Consider the following 15,727-nt stretch of genomic DNA (forward strand, 5'->3'; position numbering starts at 1 on the left):
AGCACACAATTAATGTCAAAGATAATAGTAATGGTAGTGGCAATGGTAGCTGTAGCAGTTACAATAGCAGAATATATTGAATACATACAACAGACGTACATAAGCAATACATTATTGAATGTTATAAGTGTGCTGTATTGCTTACGTAATAAACACCAATATATTACATAACCAACGGGAATAATCTTTTGCAACTACAAATAAACAGCCTACACTCTTCTTCGTTCACACAATAAATAAAATTAAGAATATATAAAGAGATTAGTATGTATTTATTTCTTACAACAAGATTCGCCAAAAGCGTGAACAGAAGTTGAATCCTTAATGACCACAGTTGGATCCTCATTGGTCTTACCAGCCTTAACTTCCTTAGTAGTTCTGGCATAAGAAGGTTTGATATCCATACAAGGGTTTTCAGTGAAAAAGTGTCTGGGTCTCAACATCAAGTCAAAGATTTCTGTAGGCATGACAGGGAAATCCTCTGGGGCTGGGAAATGGGTGATTCCAAAGGTATGCCAGAAGATGATGTCGGTGTTTTCAATTGGTTCAGAACCATCACCAATCCATTCTCTCATACCTCTGGCGCCATCACCAGACCATTGAGCAACATGATCACCTGATGGGTACAATCTACCGTAACCATAGGCATCGTCCTTGTAAGGAATGACTTCGGTAGCGTGAGCAGCCCATGGAGCTCTCTTTCTAACCAAGGACCCTTCTTGAGCCAATAAGGGAGAACAGAAGGTGGAAACCAACTTGTAGGAAGCGGGTTTACCTGAATAAGGGTTAATGGATTGAGGGTTGAAGAGATCCCAAGTTCTAATCACTGACCCATCTGTCAAAGAGTCCTTGACGGTCTTGAAAACAGTCTTATCGGAGTAAAATGCATTACCGTATGGGTTTTCAACGGACCCAGTCTTGAAAGGAGATGCAGCACAGTCAGCAACTCCAGCAGAGTTGTTATCACCATCAACTCTTGGATGAACTCTCAAAGAGAACAAATGTTGATGGTTATGGGCATTAACATTAGGATAAACAATAGTACCCCATGGACCAGCTGATTCTCCTTCACCAGCGATATAAGTGTTCAAGATCCCAGTCAATCTAATTTCCAATTTCAAAGTACCATCTTGTCTGAAGGTCCAATACAAACAGTATTCATAGTTGGCAGCAGTAAAGATTTGAGAGATGATTAATCTCTTACCTCTAACATTGATGGTGGTTTGAAAGCCATCTCTGAAATCGGAATGCTTGTACAAAATCCCATCGTCTTCTTCATGAATACAAACAGCATTCTTGATAGTGATTGGAGAGCCAGCCAGATCAGAAAAGTGGGCATCCAAATAGTGGATAACACCCTTACAGTCACAACCCAAGTGCAATGGGTTGGTACAGTTACCAGCACCGTATTCACCAATATCCAAAGCATGTTTTCTTTGATGAGGGAAATCAGGAGAACCATAAGGAACAATCATTTCTGCCAAAGAGACTCTATGGAAAATTGGTCTAACCTTACCATGATCATTGTAAGTGATATCAGAAAGAACAATCCCCTCTCTATAGTTGAACCCAATATGGAAAGAGAAATTGGACCATTTCATAACGTTACCATCCATTTTGAAAGAAACACCATTTGGTTGAGTAATGTTAATTGGAGTATCTGGTTCTTGTCTGTAACCAGATGGGTTTTCAGGTGTACCATATTTCTCCTTGATGTGGATTGGATGGAAGTTGGAGTGTTTATGTTTAGAAACCTTTCTTCTTCTGTTGGGGATATCAATATAGATAACCTTACCTTCATTCATATCAACGATAGGACAAAAGTCCAAAGGGTGAGAGTAATGGGAATCATCTTCATCTGATCTCCAATACATCAAAGCTTGTTGCAATCTTCTTGAAGCACCCCATCTTTCATCATAACCAATGGTCCAAGCATCGCAATAAACATTCTTCATGTCATCTTCAGGAATTCCAGAAAGAACACATTGTTTAATGACTTCCGGATCAGTTCTAACAATTTCTTCAGTTCTTTGCAAGTCTTCAGGTGCCAAAATTGGTTGAACACCTTCCAATACTTTGACAGTCAAAACTGTTGAAGAAGGAATATCAACAAACCCTTCAGTGACACCATTAACACCGTCTTTCACAATAACATAGTATGCTATTCTTGGGGGAATTGGACCATTCTTTTCCTTCCAATCATAGTAAGCCTTTTTGGCAGGTTCCTTTAAGGAAATAGTGTTGAAACTAATGTTAACGCCAGCAAAATGAGCCTTGATAACATTTGAAACATGTTGGATTTCTAAAACACTTAAAGGGTCCAAAGGATGAACAGGCAAAGCTGGTGGGTTAGCAGCAGCTGTAGCCTGCTGAGCCAATTGTTGCAATCTTTCCATTATTGGATACGCTTGAGTTGAGTAAAGTAGTGAATGAAAAGACTTAAAAAAATGACTACCACAACGGTCTTCTCTGACTATTTATATGAGATCGTGGTTACCATTTGGACCCCATGTTATCAAGGTTATAATCGGTATACCTGATCCTATCTGTGGGAGGGATGGCCGAATTGGGAAGAGATAACCCGTGAGAAAGTGCGGAACCAGTAGTACAAATCGGGAATAAATACCCACTGCTCGTATTCCTTCCGCATTGGGAAAGCGTTCCCATTGCCTGCTACTAATAGTGGTCTTTAGATCGATGAGATGACATTAACTAATTTAATTGGTTTATTACGATTAACTAATTCAAGTCATTGTTGATAATTTCCATTCAATCAAAAGCAACCAAAGCACACATGGAACTACCACCAAATAGCATTGATTCAACAATAGCCAAGCTCTCATTAATAAGTCTCTTATGAGAAGAAATGAACTTGGAGTCAATTTCAGTTCAGTACAATCTGGTACCATATAACAACTCAGCAATAATGCATGTCTTAGAAATTGAGTCACCGACAACGTTAAAACTTGTACCCGTATAAGTGAACTAGCATTACTTTCGTTATCATTACGTTCAGTGATAGCATCACACATTATCTTTAGGAAACATGCTAAGACATCGGTGAAAAATGGTAATGTCATGGCACTCAAAATTAATGTTAAATAACCATAAGCCCAACAGAACTTGGTTAATAAAAGAGTCATGGTAGGGAACTGTGGAGCCATGAAACTCAATGATTTAAAATTATTGAATAAGGAAACCATGATTGTGGCCAAGAAAACATGATCAAAGCGGATCTGATACTCTGGCCCATGGATATAAATGGTAGAAGATGTTGTTAATAAGATCATTGGAGATTTATATATTAAGGGGAGCACAACCACCAACCCCAAGAATGGCACGACGTAATGACGTAAGGCTTTCTTGAATCTAATCAGTCGAAGCCATTGCTTTAAGATAGTTATACTGGTTGGACAACAACATGTTGGTGTCACCTTAGAGCTTATAATTGATGAAGAATATTCAACAATGGTGATGTTGTCATTAAACGACACCACCTTGTTTGACTCCCATAATTCTAGTTCCAGACGTTCATCTTCATTGTCTTCATCATTATGCAATGGTATGTGACGACATTTTGCAACATCAACTATTAGCTGCACAACGTGATGGGATGCATTGAGAAACAGTTTGTAGAGCACCAACGAGATGGCGATAACCACGAAAAGCTTTATATCTTTTCTTAAGAAAAGTCTACCCTGTGGAGAGCTGACTAGTGGTGGTGTGGCCATTGAAAAGGTGAAGAGTTCTGGAGGTAAATCAGGAACATTCTCTTTAACTCTTTGCAACGATATTAATATTCGTGGGGCACCAATTGACATGATGATATTCCATAATTGTAATAGGATGATCACTATGACGAATCGTTTAAGGGATTTCTTGCTTGTATTGTAATAGCGCATCCCCCGTCTCTTTGTTGATGTCTCAGACGATGAGATATAAAGTTGCACTGCTAATCGGGACGACACCACATGGAACCGCCAGAGGACTCCAATGACAACCACAACAGACGCTAGACAACAGGAGAACCGAAAGATGCCTGTCAGGTGATCATGGAGCAGCTGTATCTTTGATATGATATCTGTGAGTGCCTGATGAGAAGACGACATAAGGACAGAATAAATGGAACAAATGGAGTACAGTAGTAGTATACAGTGCAGAATAGAAGTGTAGTAGTATTGTGTGGTAGGGTACTAGTATGGTGTAGTGGTGTAGTGTAGTATAGTACTGGTATAGTAGTATAGTATAGTCGTATAGTATACTATTGGTATTACAGCACAGTATTCTCGTATACGTTTACAATGGATAGTTCCTTCTTTATATGAGTTATTTGTCATAGAGCCGGATCGGGAGTAACGCCTTTACGTACGGCACACAAGACATTAAATCCGGTGATGCCAGTAAGGTACACATTTGTAAGAGCCGAGAGTCGTGCGTCGACAGATAGTGAGCCTATACCGGTGCATCGTAATAGTAGCGAGTACAGCATAGAGCAGCATAGCGTAGCGCAGAGGATAGTAGTGTAGTGCATACTGTAGTAACAGAGTACACTATATACTAATAGAGTACACTATGTATTAACAGAGTACGCCATATACTAGCAGAGTACACGATATACTAGTACCGTATCTATACTAGTACCGTATCTATACTAGTACCGTATCGTATAGTACCGCATCGTATAGTACCGCATCGTATAGTACCGCATAACAGCCGACCGCCTAAAACGGAAAGGTAATGACCTCTCGGTAATTCCGGAACGGCTATTACCTCATCTTATACTAAAGAAAATATATTAGATATATATATCTTAAAGATCAACTAAACAATCATATAAAGAAATTGGTGTTTACTAAAAATAAAAGATTATAGTGCTAAATTGCTTACAACTTGTCATAGTATTCTTCGTAACCAGGAACTTCAGACTTCATACCTTGTCTTTCTCTCTTTTCCTTAACAATGGCACCTGGCTTGGAGGTTGGGTCAGTTGGGTCACCACCCATAACTTGCCAATGATCCATAATCAATTGTGGGAAAGCTTGACCACCAGTGGCTTGTCTCAATTCACCAGTGAAACCAAAAGATTCGTTAACTGGTAAGTAAGCCTTAACAGTGAACAATGGAGTACCAGGTCTTTGTTCTTCAGAAATAACTTGACCTCTCTTTCTGTTTAAAACAGAGTAAATACCACCAATAGCATTTTCTGGACATTGGATTTCAACCAAGAAAATAGGCTCTTGAATAGCTGGTTCAGCCAATAACATAGAAGCATAGGTAACTCTTCTCATGGTTGGAATGATTTGACCACCACCTCTGTGGATAGCATCGGTATGTAAAGTAACATCCAAAATGTTAACTCTAACAGATCTCAAGTTTTCACCAAAGATTGGACCTTCCTTGGTAGCCCATTGGAAAGCAGCAACAACAGAATCCTTGATTTCGTTCAAGTATTGAACAGCCTTAGTTTGGTCAACAACCAAGTTAGGACCGTTACCATCAGGACCGAAACACCAAATCTTTCTGGCATCGGTGACATCCCAACCAAATTCATCAGCCAAGATTCTAGCTCTGGCCTTGAAATCATCTCTTGGGTTAACAGTACCGTTTTCAATGGCCAAAGAAACTTCTTCATCAATTGGTTGAGCCTTAACGTAAATTCTGTTATGCTTGTTAGGAGACTTGGACAAAGCAACCATTCTAGATTCACCTTCAACGGTTTCTCTGTAAGAAACAACTGGAGGAGAAATCTTCAATGGAACACCAGCGTGATCATTTTGCAAATCATTCAAACAAATTTCCAAGTGTAATTCACCGGAACCAGCAACAATATGTTCACCAGATTCGTTCATGGAAGTCAAGACACAAGGATCAGACTTGGACAATCTCTTCAAACCTTCAACCAACTTGGGCAAATCGTTAGCGTTCTTAACTTCAACAGCAACTTGCACAACTGGAGAGACAGAGAACTTCATAACCTTCATGTTGTGAGCGGTTTCAGAAGTGGTGATGGTACCAGATTTCAACAAGAATTGATCAATACCAACCAAACCAATAATGTTACCAGCTGGACAGTCATCAATTTGTTCAACATTTCTTCCCATCATCAAAACAGTTCTTTGAATAGACTTCAAGAACAAATCATCCTTCTTACCAGGTTGGTAGTTAGGACCTTGGATTCTAACCTTTTGACCAGACTTAACAGTACCGGCGAAAACTCTACCAAAAGCGTAGAATCTACCCTTATCAGAGGTAGGAACCATCTTGGAGACGTACAACATCAAGTCAGCCTTAGGGTCACAGTTCTTAATGGCTTGACAGTTAGCATCATCAGCTGGACCTTCGTACAAGGATTCAGCTCTGTAAGCTTGAGCAGTAACTGGAGATGGCAAGTGGATAACAATCATTTCCAACAAAGCATCGGCAGCTGGCAAAAACTTTCTCATGACAACCTTCAATAAAGCCTTACCTTCCAATTCCTTTTCGTCACCCTTCAAGTTGATTTCCAACTTTTCCAACAAGGTTGGGATTTCATCCTTCTTGAAGTTCATGATGGCAGCAAACAATCTAAAGATAGGGTCCAAGACAAACATGTTGAAGGCTCTTTCCAATGGCTTTCCATCAGCATCCTTGTCCTTGTTAGTCCACTTCTTGGTCTTTGGGTTAAAGTAAGAGTCACCCCACAATCTTTCCATCATCTTGGCTCTGTCGACACCAAACTTCTTGGAGTATCTCAAGGCAAATTGTCTAACGGTGAAAGCCCAACCGTGTAAACCGGAACCGAAAGCAACGGTACCCTTGTCTGGGTAAACTTGCATGTCACCCATTTCCTTATCAGCATAAGTGGAGATGATAACGTTAACGGATTCCACAGTTCTGGAGAAAGATTGATACAAATCTTCCTTTGAAACTTGCAATTCCAATAAAGCTCTGTCAACCTTGTTAATGATGACAACAGGCTTGATTCTTTCAGTCAAAGATTGTCTCAAGACGGTTTCGGTTTGGACACAGACACCTTCAACGGTATCAACGACAACCAAAGCACCATCGGTGACTCTTAAAGCAGCGGTAACTTCAGATGAGAAATCAACGTGACCGGGGGAATCAATCAAGTTAATCAAGAAAGATTCACCTTCAGTCTTTTGCTTGATTTCCTTACAGTCATCTTCAGTCATACTGGCGTATAAAGAAATAGCAGTGGACTTGATGGTAATACCTCTTTCTTGTTCATCCTTTCTGGTATCCATAAATCTAGCATCACCGGCCTTAGCAGCGGAGATAATACCAGCCTTTTGGACCAAAGAATCGGTCAAAGTGGACTTACCGTGGTCGACGTGGGCAATGACGGACATGTTACGCACATTGGTAACCTTGTCCATCAAGTCACGGATTTGATCAATAGTGAAAGCAACTAGAAAATAGTTAGTAAGCAGAACCTATACACAACATACTATGCTGCAGCTCCTTGTACCGTTGTCCATGTAGAACCCTACGCATCAATGATTATCATCAATGAGTGAACATCAATTAGATTCAATGATGGTCTGTTCAGGGATGAGGTGAAAAATTTTGCAGTACAAAACTCTCACTCCGATGCCCCTCAGCAAGAGCCTCCAACAGGGAACACAGACGTGGACGGAGGAGAACGTCGTCGCTTCTTACATACCCATCTTGACAGTAGTTAGTTGAGCAGATCTGAAGAGGAAAGAAAAGAAAAAGAAGAAGAAGAAGAGAAGAATAGTAACAGCGAAAAAAATGATGAAAAAAAGTGGGAATGCAAAGGGGACACTGTTTCCTGTGTGCTGGTAGGGTTCACACACAGGATGCGATGGAGGTTAGGTGAAGATAAATGTCAGTACAGGGTAATCGTCAATTGGGTAGTGATGGTAATAGCGTGTGGAATTGAGTAGTACGCTGTAGGATTAAGACATTTTCAGGAGGTTCATCTGTATACTACAGTGTCTGCTTATTTTCCTCTAGTCTGTTGCGCTGGTGACTTTGGCCAGTCCCCTCACCCAAAAATGCCCTGACAGAAAAAAATTTTCCGGAGGAAATCTGGTGATACAAAAGTTTGGCTACGACCCCCGAACACCAGCATGGTTGGGCCCATCAATTGTTTACTGTAGAGTTTAGCTAAGAAGTCAATTAAAGTAGGTAATAACCATTGGATATACTAATTGCCATTTATCTTGATAAATTGACTCTTATGTCCGTATGTTACTGTCAATTACAACTAATTTCCAAATGGTAGTGTCTGGATTTTCAGGCGACGTCCAATAACTTTTCTCGTTACCCGGACAAAGTCGTAGAATTTTTTACACTGTTAAGCGTCTATAATAATAGATATTATCCGTTGTTTTGAAGACTATTAGCACACTGCTTGTCATGACATGAACCAGATTATACTAACATAATCCTCCGGAAACTTTTTCTAAATTTGAAACAACGTCTTTCTCTTACGTAAGAGTGCGACGGTCCGAGTCAAAATGGGAATTCAATTTTTCCCTTTAATTCAAAGTGGTCCAAAACGGGTAACTGGATTGGCATCACAAGAGGGTCAAGTTACAGCTAACTACTACTTCTAAAGGGAACATTAATAGTCATAAATATATAATCTTACATCCAATGAGTGTACCCAATATTTCAGTGTTAATTTCCGGTTCCGGTTCCAATTTACAAGCACTTATTGACGCGGAAGCTTCAGGTGTACTTAAAGGTCACATTACCCAAGTCATCTCGTCACTGGCAGATGCTTATGGACTTACCAGAGCATCAAAGGCTCTGATTGCTACTAAAGTACATGCTCTTAAACCTTATTACAAAGGCACTACCAAAGATGATAAAGAGGAAAGATCTCTAAGAAGAGAAAAGTTTAACAGTGATTTGGCCAATTTATTAATATATGGTTCAGTTTCTGGTGAACTTGTTGAAGGTTATGAAGCTCCCGAACTTGTTGTATGTGCTGGTTGGATGCTTATTCTTTCACCCTCCATTCTCAATGCTTTGAAAGACGCCGGAATCATCATTATTAATCTTCATCCTGCACTTCCTGGTGCATTTGAAGGTACTCATGCTATTGATAGAGCATGGCAAGCAGGTCAAGATGGTAAAATAAAGACTGGTGGTGTCATGATTCATTATGTCATTGCCGAAGTTGATCAAGGTGAACCTTTGGTGGTTAAAGAAATTGAATTACTTAAGGAAGATACCTTGGAGCAATATGAAGATAAAGTACATAAGGTGGAGCATATTGCAATTGTTGAAGGAAGCAACATTGTATTAAGAAACTTGGCTAAAGATAACAGGAAGGATACCACTGACCAAATTACGGAAAAGTTGAACAATGTCAAACTTGAAACTAAGGTTTAATTAGTTACATAATGTCATGGATAATTTCTGTAGCATTGAATGAATCAAAATATATTTAAAGATAAATTAATGTACCGAATGTTTATGTCAGATCGGTGATGACGCTTACAAGTTGGCAATGACTTGGCTAGCAAAGTGCTTGGTGCTAGCAGTACCCTTCAAGTCACCAGTTCTGTTCTCTGGACCGGAAGCAATGGTCTTCAAAACAGCGCCTTCGATCTTGTCAGCGTAGTTGTTCAAAGACATGTGTCTCAACATCATACAAGAAGATAACAACAAAGCAGTTGGGTTAGCCAAACCCTTACCGGCGATATCTGGAGCGGAACCATGGACAGCTTCAAAGATAGAAACAACGTTACCCATGTTACCGGATGGAGTCAAACCCAAACCACCAATCAAACCAGAAGACAAATCAGACATGATATCACCATACAAGTTAGGCATAACCATGACGATGTTCTTGTATTGGTTAGGGTCAGCAGTCAACTTCAATGAAGTGTTATCCAACAATTCAAAGTCCAAAGACACATCAGGGTATTCCTTAGCAACTTCCTTGGCTGTGTTAACAAACAAACCATCAGACAACTTCATAATTGAGGCCTTGTGGACAACAAGAACGTGAGGCTTTCCAACAGACTTGGCATATTCAAAAGCATATCTAATAACCTTTTCGGAGGCAGGCTTAGTGATCAACTTGATGGATTGAACAACACCAGGAACAATGGTATGTTCGATACCAGAGTATTCACCTTCGGTGTTTTCTCTAATCAAGACGGTATCAACATTTTCATAAGGAGTTTCGTAACCCACAATGGACTTACAAGGACGAACGTTGGCAAATAAGTTGAAAGTTCTTCTCAAAGTCAAGTTCATTGAGGTGTGACCCTTACCGACTGGGGTGGCTAAGGGACCCTTTAATGCAACCTTGTTTCTGTTGACACTGTCGACGGCAGGTTGAGGTAAAGTAGTCTTACCATCAATGAGTAAAGGAGTAACATCAACAGGTTCCCATTCAATTGGAACTTCAGCAGCAGCATAGATATCCTTGACGGCATCAGCAATTTCAGGTCCAATACCATCACCCTCAATCAAAGTCACAGTGTAAGTTCCGTTAGGGTTCTTTGCCCCAGTGAAAGTACCGGCAATTGTAGATTGAGCTCTGATGGCAGCGGCAGATGTGAATCTGGTGGTGGTTGGTCTGGGACCAAATGAGGCTCTGGCTAATTGTCTAAACATATTTGAAGGATGCAGAATTTATTTATATATATATCTAACACGAGACGAGACTAACCGTACCTCTAAACGTTTGTATATGTACAACGAAGGAAGAAGAAGGGAAAGATATAAATTGTAGTTCCTTTTTCGATTTTTTATTTTAATTTTTTTCGGTTCGCACTTTCGGCACAAACAACAGACACTTATCGACGACATTAGTTTAAGACATATTAAATAGTCTGCCGACAATTGTATCAGTTATTGAATAGCAGCGGGATTGTGTATGTGTTTTGTCGTGATTTATGGTATAAGTTTTTGTTGTACATTCATGTTGTATATTTTATGTGCTAATTTATGGTTGGGATTAGTTGAACGCTGTGTCTGAATTATCATATATCAGACACAGGTTTTTATAAGTATATTTACATGATTAGACTTTTTTTGGTAACATGTCCTTAGTCCTTATTGGCCTTCAATTTGCAACCTTCTACATCAATTTCGCTATAGTTTACAAATACTAATAAATTATCACCACGGTCAATGTCATGTCGGATCACTTACCCACCACATATTTCTTTTATGTCTGAACCGTTGCAATAAACTCGGAGTCGATTTCGCACTTTATTCGGAGTACACTAGATCATCCTGTACACAGTCTCCAAGTATAATATTATCAGCGACATCAGGTTGGTGTCTGCGACATTGTGATTGAGGGAGGGGGTACATCTCAAATAGAAAACGAACGTTGATTGGCCAGCGCCCCGCTTTGGTACCTGTAAATTACTTGGTTTTGTGTATTATGATCAGTTCGGAACCGAGATTTAAGAAACCGCGAGAATTAATTGCGACATTATCATTTTGAGCTCGACCTACGGCATCCGACACTACATTAAATATACCTCTAAATGAATTGGTAGCGCCGGTGCAAGAGACCTTAACATGATCGGTGATAGTTTCGGAGTTGGTTGTTTACCCCTCTGCTCGTTTGTACAGGAACCTCATACCCTCCATTACCCGCTATGATCTGGTCACGTGATGATGAAATGGTATATGGTCAAGAGAATTAAATCAGCGGTACCTATAAATCCTAAATATTTACCTTATTTGTACTTACTTACTTGATAACCAACAGTAGCGAGTGAATATGTGACATCTCTTATCATTTTTCATCAAAAATAGTTTCCAAACCTACAAAATGTACTGGGCTAAAGCTTCTCTAATATTTACTTCATAGATTTTACCTCAAAAGGTTAACCATAAGATTACTCTATGACGTTGCTTTCTTGATCATTATAAATATATTGACTGCGGATACACCTTGCGTCTAGCACAACGAAGTACAGCATACGATACAAAGAGCTTATATGTCTGCATAGAAATCTCTAAGCTCTTTCTCTAAGCTTTTACATAAACTATATTAATGAAGTACGCTATTTTACAATTTGGCAGTCTGTGCTAGCTGCTGGCGTTACATGTTGATGACGGCTCTGATACAATCACCATTGTGCATATCTTCAAATGCGGTGTTGATCTTTTCTAATGGATGTCTGTGAGTAATGAATTCTTCGACCTTAATCTTACCATCCAAGTAATCATCAACAATTCCTGGCAATTGAGATCTTCCCTTAACACCTCCAAAAGCAGCACCCTTCCATACTCTACCGGTGACCAATTGGAAGGGTCTGGTGGAGATTTCCTTCCCTGCAGCGGCTACACCAATGATAACAGAGGTACCCCAACCCTTGTGACAAGCTTCCAAAGCAGCTCTCATGACGTTGACGTTACCAGTACAATCAAAAGTGAAATCACAACCACCATCGGTCATTTCAATCAACTTATCAACAATAGTAGTACCTTCAGGTAATTTGGCAGAGTTAACAAAATCAGTAGCACCAAACTTGGTAGCCCATTCTTCCTTTTTATCATTGATATCAACAACGATGATCTTACCCGCCTTTCTAGCGGCTGCACCTTGAACAACTGATAAACCAACACAACCAGCACCAAAAACAGCAACATTATCACCCTCTTGAACATTAGCTGTGATAGTGGCTGCACCGTAACCTGTAGTGATACCACAACCTAACAAGCAAGTCTTGTCAGCTTCAGCTTTAGGGTTGTAGGCCACAACAGAAATGTCAGTGACAACGGTATATTGAGAGAAGGTGGAACATCCCATAAAATGCAAAAGATCTTGACCCTTACATTTGAATCTAGAAGTACCATCAGGCATAACACCTTTACCTTGAGTAGCTCTGATTTTACCACACAAGTTGGTCTTACCAGATTTACAGAACTTACACTCACCACATTCAGGAGTGTAAAGAGCAATCACATGATCACCAACCTTGACGTTAGTGACACCTTCACCAACAGATTCAACAATTCCAGCACCTTCGTGTCCCAAAATACATGGGAAAGCACCTTCTGGATCAACACCAGACAAAGTGTAAGCATCCGTGTGACAAACACCGGTGTTCAACACCTTGATTCTGACTTCATGGGCTCTAGGAGCCAAAACTTCAACATCTTCAATGGTCAATGGCTTACCAGCTTCCCAAGCCACAGCAGCCTTACAAAAAATAGACTAAATTTATGTTAGTACCAAAAAGTTTCAAAGGGATAACCATTGAGGTGCAATGTGCAACTGTAAGGTGTTGCTGTTATTGTTGAACATACTTTTCCAGCGGTGTCAGACATTGTGTCAATTGTGTGATTATATATAAGAACAACAGAAGGATAGTTTTTTTCGAAATAAGTTTAATACTGAAAACCTTGGAGTCCCCTTTATATTTCATTATAGAATCTTCCACTGGGCAATCCCAGATTTCCACATCGGGCGCAAATATCCGGTGCGCAAAAGTGCACCTAAATAGGAAGTAAGATACGACTCACGGAAATGCTGTATGGGCACACACATTCACCTATTTAAACTACAATGCGTTCTTCATATGAACTGGGATATATATTGTTACTGAGATGATATGATCTATGGAATGCTACTAAAATGTGACACCAAAACCAAAGGTCAATTTAATAGACTTGACATAGTATTCTTCAAAGTTATTTCTAACTCTCTCTTCTTCACCAATGGGGATTCCAGACCATTTAACAACCATTTTCGAGTCACTACTCCCTTGAATCAATTCGATATCTAAAGTAGAATAATGGCCTGCTTTCCAATCGTCCAATCTCCAGGTTTGAACGATTCTTTGGTTGGGTACTAATTTAATAAGTTTACCCAGAATAGATCCACCAAAGATTTGGAACTCACTGCCTTCTGAAGGTGGGAACAGTTCAATTTTAGGGGCTGATCTGGACCATGCTGCGATTCTATTGCCATCTAATAACGTCAAATACAATTGGTCTATGGTGGTGTTAAACACAGGTTCTAAGTGTAAGGTCAGTGTATTGTACTTTGGAGTAGTTGAACTTGGACCAGCCAGTGCTGTAGCAGAAGCAGTAGCTGTAGCTGTGGCAGGAGTAGTCTTTAAGGTAGTAGTTTTTTCAACAACTTTATTATTATTAGTAGTAGCTTGCCCGGTTGTACGAGCTTGGTTCCCTTTTGTTAATTCGGAGTTAACTTTATCAGCTGAAATTTGAATGTCACAACTCTGAGTGACAATCAAATCATGGCCAAACTTACCCAAAATGTCTCTAATTTTAGGAAGTAAAGCCTGTTTGATAAATGGTCTCATGGCTTGTGCTTGGCTGTTTTCATTGTAAATACTAATATCAAATTGAATCTCATCTGCTGTAGTATCATAAGCCAACTCGGGAACAGTAATAGAACCTTTAAAATCAGAATCTTCACCATCACAAGTTCCCAGAATGTTGAATACCAAACGTAAGTCAAAAAGTGACATCACTTTCCCCTTACGCTGTATGACTTCAACGTCTCCCTCTACAGAAGAAATGGAATCGATAATAACCTTCTTCCCATCTTCAATTCCACTCAAGTTGGCCAATCTCTCAGAGAAATACTCTCTGGACCAATCAATACAGTTCTTATCGACCCAATGCCAGTTATTAGGATTGTTCACCACCATACTTTGTACAATGCTTTGCGGTAAAGCTTAAAAAAAAAGTCAACTACATCAACACTATATATGTGGAGCGTACCCAAAGCCGGTGAATTTTTCACTACCAAAGCGAATGTTCTAGAACCTCATTTATTATATAGTATCATAGCATACAAACTATTACATTTAGATGTTGAATAATATATATACGGATATACATACGGATATACGTCTACGCCTCAATCTCCATGGCATCGGAATCCTTTTGACCGAAAGGTATAACTGTTTCCTCAACATCTAATAAATCGCGTACACTTGTCTGTAACACTGCAGTTGTACCTCTAGCAAACTTGTAAGATCTTTCCTTTGCAATTCTAACGTTAGGAGTCATGTAGTTTCTGTATAAGTTAGCATCTTTGCCTATTTCCATGACACATAAGTCAACGTTGGATCCAGAACCTAAATCATTCCAAATCCCCAGTAAAATCGCATCAGAACATAACTGCATGGCTTCTTCTCTTGTCATATCTGGTTTCCAATTGGTTTCAAGTACAGCCATGGCTGCTAAAGATCCTGAACCCAAAGATAAATATTCACCCACATCTGTTGATCCATGAGCTTGAACTGAAGTTAAATGGGCTCCCGTAGGATCAGTTCCTGCTACAATTAAATAAGCACCCAAATGGCCCTGATATTTGAACAAATGTTGTTTCAATAAAGTCATGGCGGTAATAACTCTAGGTTTCCGATTTTCATATAATGAATGCAATTCTAAATTAGAGGCAATCAATTGAGTCACCATCTCTGTATCAGCAGCTGTACCAGCACCAGCACACCAGATTCTGGGTGCTAATCGATGTAACTTCTCACAATTCTTATCAGCAACTATATCTCCTGCTGTGGCTCTTGTATCAGCAGCAATGACAACTCCATTTTGAAACTTACAACCAACAATAGTAGTACCTGTAGAAGTGGCTTTTGCTTGTGAAAACCCCTTACTTGCTAGATATTGGTTTCTTTGGTAGTTATCAAAATTCAACCCTGGCATATTCAATTGCTGTATAGTAGGACTTAGTCGTATATCAGTCGTATATATTAGTACTTTGCAGTATTAGTACTTAGCG

At 39.6% G+C, this 15,727-nt stretch overlaps 7 protein-coding genes across 7 annotated transcripts; 1 reads left to right on the forward strand and 6 right to left on the reverse strand.

Annotated features, from left to right (window-relative positions):
- Positions 1-272: 272 nt before the first annotated feature.
- On the reverse strand, positions 273-3,821 carry AMO1 (Amo1p; the record flags this gene model as incomplete). Its single annotated transcript, XM_043193430.1, has 3 exons — positions 273-2,388; positions 2,631-2,673; positions 2,996-3,821. The coding sequence occupies 3 exons, from the start codon at positions 3,819-3,821 to the stop codon at positions 273-275; spliced, it is 2,985 nt and encodes a 994-aa protein (XP_043047439.1).
- Positions 3,822-4,883: 1,062 nt separating this feature from the next.
- EFT2 (elongation factor 2) lies at positions 4,884-7,667 on the reverse strand (the record flags this gene model as incomplete). The annotated part of the gene is made up of 2 exons (XM_043193431.1): positions 4,884-7,408; positions 7,664-7,667. 2 exons carry the CDS (start codon positions 7,665-7,667, stop codon positions 4,884-4,886), a joined length of 2,529 nt encoding a protein of 842 aa, XP_043047440.1.
- Positions 7,668-8,622: 955 nt separating this feature from the next.
- Positions 8,623-9,366, forward strand: ADE8 (phosphoribosylglycinamide formyltransferase; the record flags this gene model as incomplete). The annotated part of the gene is made up of 1 exon (XM_043193432.1): positions 8,623-9,366. The coding sequence occupies one exon, from the start codon at positions 8,623-8,625 to the stop codon at positions 9,364-9,366; it is 744 nt and encodes a 247-aa protein (XP_043047441.1).
- A 105-nt stretch (positions 9,367-9,471) lies between these two features.
- Positions 9,472-10,602, reverse strand: IDH2 (isocitrate dehydrogenase (NAD(+)); the record flags this gene model as incomplete). Its single annotated transcript, XM_043193433.1, has 1 exon — positions 9,472-10,602. The coding sequence occupies one exon, from the start codon at positions 10,600-10,602 to the stop codon at positions 9,472-9,474; it is 1,131 nt and encodes a 376-aa protein (XP_043047442.1).
- A 1,447-nt stretch (positions 10,603-12,049) lies between these two features.
- Positions 12,050-13,281, reverse strand: FDH3 (bifunctional alcohol dehydrogenase/S-(hydroxymethyl)glutathione dehydrogenase; the record flags this gene model as incomplete). Its single annotated transcript, XM_043193434.1, has 2 exons — positions 12,050-13,168; positions 13,261-13,281. The coding sequence occupies 2 exons, from the start codon at positions 13,279-13,281 to the stop codon at positions 12,050-12,052; spliced, it is 1,140 nt and encodes a 379-aa protein (XP_043047443.1).
- Positions 13,282-13,583: 302 nt separating this feature from the next.
- On the reverse strand, positions 13,584-14,630 carry AHA1 (Aha1p; the record flags this gene model as incomplete). The annotated part of the gene is made up of 1 exon (XM_043193435.1): positions 13,584-14,630. One exon carries the CDS (start codon positions 14,628-14,630, stop codon positions 13,584-13,586), a length of 1,047 nt encoding a protein of 348 aa, XP_043047444.1.
- Positions 14,631-14,835: 205 nt separating this feature from the next.
- On the reverse strand, positions 14,836-15,651 carry PUP1 (proteasome core particle subunit beta 2; the record flags this gene model as incomplete). Its single annotated transcript, XM_043193436.1, has 1 exon — positions 14,836-15,651. The coding sequence occupies one exon, from the start codon at positions 15,649-15,651 to the stop codon at positions 14,836-14,838; it is 816 nt and encodes a 271-aa protein (XP_043047445.1).
- Positions 15,652-15,727: the final 76 nt, after the last annotated feature.

Source organism: Scheffersomyces spartinae, assembly GCF_019049425.1.
Source record: "Scheffersomyces spartinae strain ARV_011 chromosome Unknown scaffold_22, whole genome shotgun sequence".
NCBI lineage: Eukaryota > Fungi > Ascomycota > Pichiomycetes > Serinales > Debaryomycetaceae > Lizanozyma > Lizanozyma spartinae.